This window comes from Erigeron canadensis, chromosome 5 (assembly GCF_010389155.1).
Source record: "Erigeron canadensis isolate Cc75 chromosome 5, C_canadensis_v1, whole genome shotgun sequence".
In the NCBI taxonomy this organism is placed as follows: domain Eukaryota; kingdom Viridiplantae; phylum Streptophyta; class Magnoliopsida; order Asterales; family Asteraceae; genus Erigeron; species Erigeron canadensis.
The window spans coordinates 36,794,477-36,799,459 of NC_057765.1; the positions used below are offsets into that span (position 1 = coordinate 36,794,477).

The following is a 4,983-nucleotide window of genomic DNA, read 5'->3' on the forward strand; positions in this document are numbered from 1 at the left end:
ATAATTATTAAATATATATATATAACAAACAATCTCATTTAAAAAATGATAATTATCATTAAATAATAATAGCCACACTTTAAAGTTTATAAACATATTTGTACCCAATGAGTATTATACAACTCAATGACACTTTGATGTAAAATATTTTAAATAGAATGTTAACATAACAAGTATAGAAAACATTGAAAGGTAGTTTTAGTTAATAATGTATTCGCACAATTAATATATACATGTAAAACCGGCTACTTATGGATAGACAAAAGGGACAAAATAACATGTACTACTAGAAAACTGGGTTTTACCGACGGGAATAATCCGTCGCAATTACCGACTGATTTACTAATGGATTTACCGTCGCAACGTTAGTTTAAAAAAAAAGAAAAAGAAAAAAAAACTGTGAGTCAATGAAGAATTCTTCCTTTATCCATTTTCCAACGGATTTACCGACTGATTTACCGTGGGATTTACTGTCACATGAAAACATGCCAATACATAATGCCCTATGGTCTTGTCTTTTAATGCATCTTTGGGTCAATGAAGAATGCTTTCTTTATCCATTTTCCAAATCTTTCGAATTTACAAAGCATAAAAAAGAAAAGCTCTTAGAGCATCCGACAGATCATCCATAGCAAATGTCAAAAGGCCAACTTGTGATAGAGTCCGGTCACACTCATGAAGGCTCAAAACCCCTCAAAGGAATGAAAATTACATCAACAAAAAATATAAGTTTGTATATCATAAACTCCGCTACATTATAGATAATACCGATATAATAGAAGGTATATGTTGCATTTCACCTGCAGTTACAAAACACATTGCATTCTATCGACCTTCCATTTTTGTTATGGTTGTACTGCTTACAGAGCAGTCCTTCGATTCCAATTCAGCTGAGTTTGAAGTAGTTCTCCCAAAGAAGAATGCTGGGCATTTTGGGTCAAGTAATGTCATGGTGTCATTGGTAAGCATAGACATCACTTCCGACATCACTGGTCTGTCCAACGCATTTTCCTGTACACAGAGAAGTGCGATATGAATACTCCTCAACAATTGTTGTACCACACAAGTATCAGCTATCGTTGGATCCGCCAATTCCAGTGCATCCCCTTGTTGCCATAACTCCCATGCCTAAAACCATTCAGAAGTACTTAATTAATAATTATTCATCCTATGTGCATATTGTATATATGTACACTTAATTTGACTTTTAACGTCAGACAAATTACTTTACTTCTTTGAATATACTGGATGCCTTATGGAATTAAATGTCAACTAGGCTTACATATCCGATTAGATTGACTGACTTGTCAAGATGGGAAAAGGTCGTATTCCTTCTTCCAGTCACGATTTCCAGGATTATGACTCCAAAACTGAAAACATCAGACTTCACCGAAAAAGTCCCTTCCAATGCATACTCGGGAGACATGTAACCACTGCAAGTCATACTTGTCACTAAGTCGGTACTTCAAGAACCATACATTACTAATTGAAAAAAAAAAAAAAAGATTAAGTTGGTTCTCCTCATTCTTGGGACATTCCAATAAAGTGCTAAAACTATCGTTGGGTGTGTTATAAAAGCATAAACTTAGAAAGACAGAGTGTTCTTACTATGTTCCAACCACCTTCTTGGTCATCACTTTAGTCTCATTTTGCTTAAAAATTCTTGCAATGCCGAAATCAGAAATTTTAGGATTCATACTTTCATCTAACAATACATTACTAGCTTTAAGATCTCTATGAATAACCGTCATTCTCGAGTATTTATGTAAGTATAGCAAGCCCTGAGCAATTCCTTCAATGATAATCCATCGTTTGCGCCAGTCTAGTAGCACCTTTTTGGTTTCATCTGTTCAACCATTTTAGTCACTCAGATAAAATAAACCTGAAACTTGTATCGTATTCCAAATCATGACAGACATTTCTTTTGATCATTTCTTACCGAAGAGGAAGAAATCCAAACTCTTGTTGGGCATGTATTCGTAAATTAACAACTTTTCCTCTCCACGAATACAACAACCTAGAACCCGTACAAGAGTTGTATGTTGAAGATTGGCGATAAGTACAAGCTCATTCTTGAATTCCAAAAGCCCCTGTCCTGATGTTTTTGAAAGCCTCTTAACTGCAATTTCTCTTCCATCGCTAAGTTTCCCCTATTTCCAATACATACATATTATATCTCGTTTCGTCAGACTGCAAAGAAGATACTAGCACTTATAAAACAAAAATAATAAATGTATGAAAGTTGAAAATACCTTATAAACAGGTCCAAAACCACCCTGTCCAAGTTTATTTTCGTTGGCGAAGTCATTTGTGGCAGCTGCTATAGAAGCAAAGCCAAACACTATCAAGTCACTTCCTTTTCTGCCGTTGTTTTCATGATTATTTGAACTATCAAAACTTTCTGAAGCCATTAACTGAAGAAGATATTTTTCGTCTCTTTTTTGTCTCTCCTCTAAAATCACAATCATGGGTTAGAAAGTGAATAGCTATAAAGCTCACAACTGTAACCAAATTAACATCGATATCAAGTGCCATACCTTCTCGTCTATGCTTTCTCTTCTTAAGATACCACACTAAACCAAAGCAAAAGAAAAGTAGAAGAAAGCCAGCAACGGCTGGTGCCCAAATGATGGTAATATCTGTATAAATCAAGAACCCGGACAGTAAATCAATAGAATGAAGAATAATGAACCCACAAATCATTTAATTAATCAGGGTTGTTAATTACCTTTATGCGGGTTTAGAGATATAAGTACATATGTCAACCCAAATCTTTCTTGTGGATCTGTTATAAACTTACTGGCTGATTTGTTTCCCGTCCATATAGAACAGCCTGTTTCATTGATGTGAGCCGAGGCAAACCCGACACAGTTGCAGTTATTCCAGCACCTCACCATACAATCACTAATACTTAGACTAGTATTAAAATCATACACCCGTATTGCGCCAGGTGCAAAGTATCCATTCAATTTGCTAAACTTATCATGCTCACTCCTACACCAAGGCGAAATAGGATCATCCATACATCCATTACCAGAATCAAACCCATAACATAACTCCGGTGTCCAATACATATTGATATTCATATAACCATCCATTATTTCGCCTCGTGGAGTCAAATACCACATGGCTTGAGCATTAGATACTGTTTCAAGGATATTGTAACTGAAGTATCTTTCCTCATTATTATATACATAAGTGAGATTGTAATGGTACAGACTATCCGGCCCATTAAATAATGCAAGATATGGACATGTTTCATTATCTAAGTCCCCACTGCTCCAATATGGTTGGCCTCGTCGTCTAATCATCATTCTTTGAGACGCCTTTTCAGTAGCTTGCCAACTCAAAGTAAAAGCGCCTTGATCAGGGATTTCATCGCTAAGCCAAGAAGTTAATTCCCATTTCTGGCCCGTTCTAAGGTCTGATCCGAGTTTCATGCCAGGTAATAGTACATTGGTTGGATGATCAAAACTTTGCCAGAGTGTCATGTTGTCGGTCTCATTCTTGAGCTGGAAATTACCATTGTCCTCAAGATTTGCAGTCAAATGAGGACCCTGACCGATTTGATTATCAGAGATATTTACAAGGGTTGTTCCTTCACTAGCAATGGTCAACTTGCCACTGTTAGCGTTGATCATGAAGACATGATCAACGCCAGACACAATCGGTGTAGATGGGTTGGCCACCCATACTTTTGCGGTTTTATCATCATTAGTGTACCAAATTCCTAGATACGTGTGGCTAGTCGCTGGGATAGTGAAAAATCCTAATGTGAAGTTTTTACTAGGGGAAACAAGTCGAGAAGTGGCGTTTAGTGACTCGCCAACTTTGATAGTTGAAACACCCCCGGCCGGAAGTATATTGATGATTAGGTTAGCACACAAAAATGTGAAGATGATGATAGTATTAATCATATCTTTCAGTTTTTGAACAAAACTAAAAGAATGGATATTTATATCACTATGTTTTTTACCTTAAGATTTTAATGCTTTATACATATTTAATGTGTAGAAAAGTTGGTTAGCTAGACAGTATTTCAAAAGACATCTATTGTAGTTGAATTTGAATTTGTGGCTCTCATCATGTTAAAGCTTTATGTTAACTTCTGATTGTGATTGGTTTTAACATTTAGCCATCGGCTGCTGCAAATATATATATGGACTGATTCATAGGTCAAACAACTTACTACTTTGAGGTTATTGTTTGTATCCGTACTAATGGGGTACCCGAGCAATGCGACGGTAGTGACAATGACGGGTAGTGGTGGCGGCAGTGTATCCATACTAGTGGGGTACCCGAGTAATGCGACGACAGTGACAACAACGGGTAGTGGTGACGGCGGTGGTGACGGAGACGGTTGACGGCAATAAAGGTAGCGGGGTGGTTATTAACATCAAAATAACTGATGTAAAAGGGGTAATGTAGGTATTTTAAAAGTTGAAAGATGTATGTTGTAATATTTTCATTAAAAGTATTATAAGTATATTAGGTAAAAGTATTTAAATTAGGAAAAAATTACTTAGATGGTCAGTTTTGAGGTTGTATGTCCAATTTTGGACACCTACAAATTTTTTTACCTATTTAGTCATAATATATTTACTAACTAACATTTTTAGTAAGAAATGATATTAGCCAACCAAATATTAACAAGTGTATTTAATGAGCTCCACATATTTTACTTGTTTTTATCAAAATATATTTATACCTTTAGGAAAATGCTAAACAAAGCTTTTAGGGCTTCACTTAACATGCATAAAAAGATTGTACATTTTCGTATTAAAAACACACCCCTGAATTTTATGGTAAGTGTACAACTATTTAATGCACCTTAACAAAAGCCCTTAGGGCTTCGTTTAGCAAAACCGATAACTTTATTGGATCTGATTTTTTAACTTTAATTTGAACTGATAACCATCGACAATAGCTTTTTTCCCTGTCTGCAATTTTCATTTTTTTTTTTTTTTTTCAAACCATTGACCT

At 35.6% G+C, this 4,983-nt stretch overlaps 1 protein-coding gene across 1 annotated transcript; it reads right to left on the minus strand.

Annotated features, from left to right (window-relative positions):
• Positions 1 to 526: 526 nt before the first annotated feature.
• LOC122602040 (G-type lectin S-receptor-like serine/threonine-protein kinase CES101) lies at positions 527 to 3,936 on the minus strand. Its single transcript, XM_043774773.1, has 7 exons — positions 2,729 to 3,936; positions 2,538 to 2,639; positions 2,253 to 2,452; positions 1,940 to 2,150; positions 1,609 to 1,846; positions 1,283 to 1,433; positions 527 to 1,128 (listed from the first exon to the last, which is right to left on the minus strand). The coding sequence occupies exons 1-7, from the start codon at positions 3,915 to 3,917 to the stop codon at positions 826 to 828; spliced, it is 2,394 nt and encodes a 797-aa protein (XP_043630708.1). The 5' UTR covers positions 3,918 to 3,936; the 3' UTR covers positions 527 to 825.
• Between the last annotated feature and the right edge of the window lie 1,047 nt (positions 3,937 to 4,983).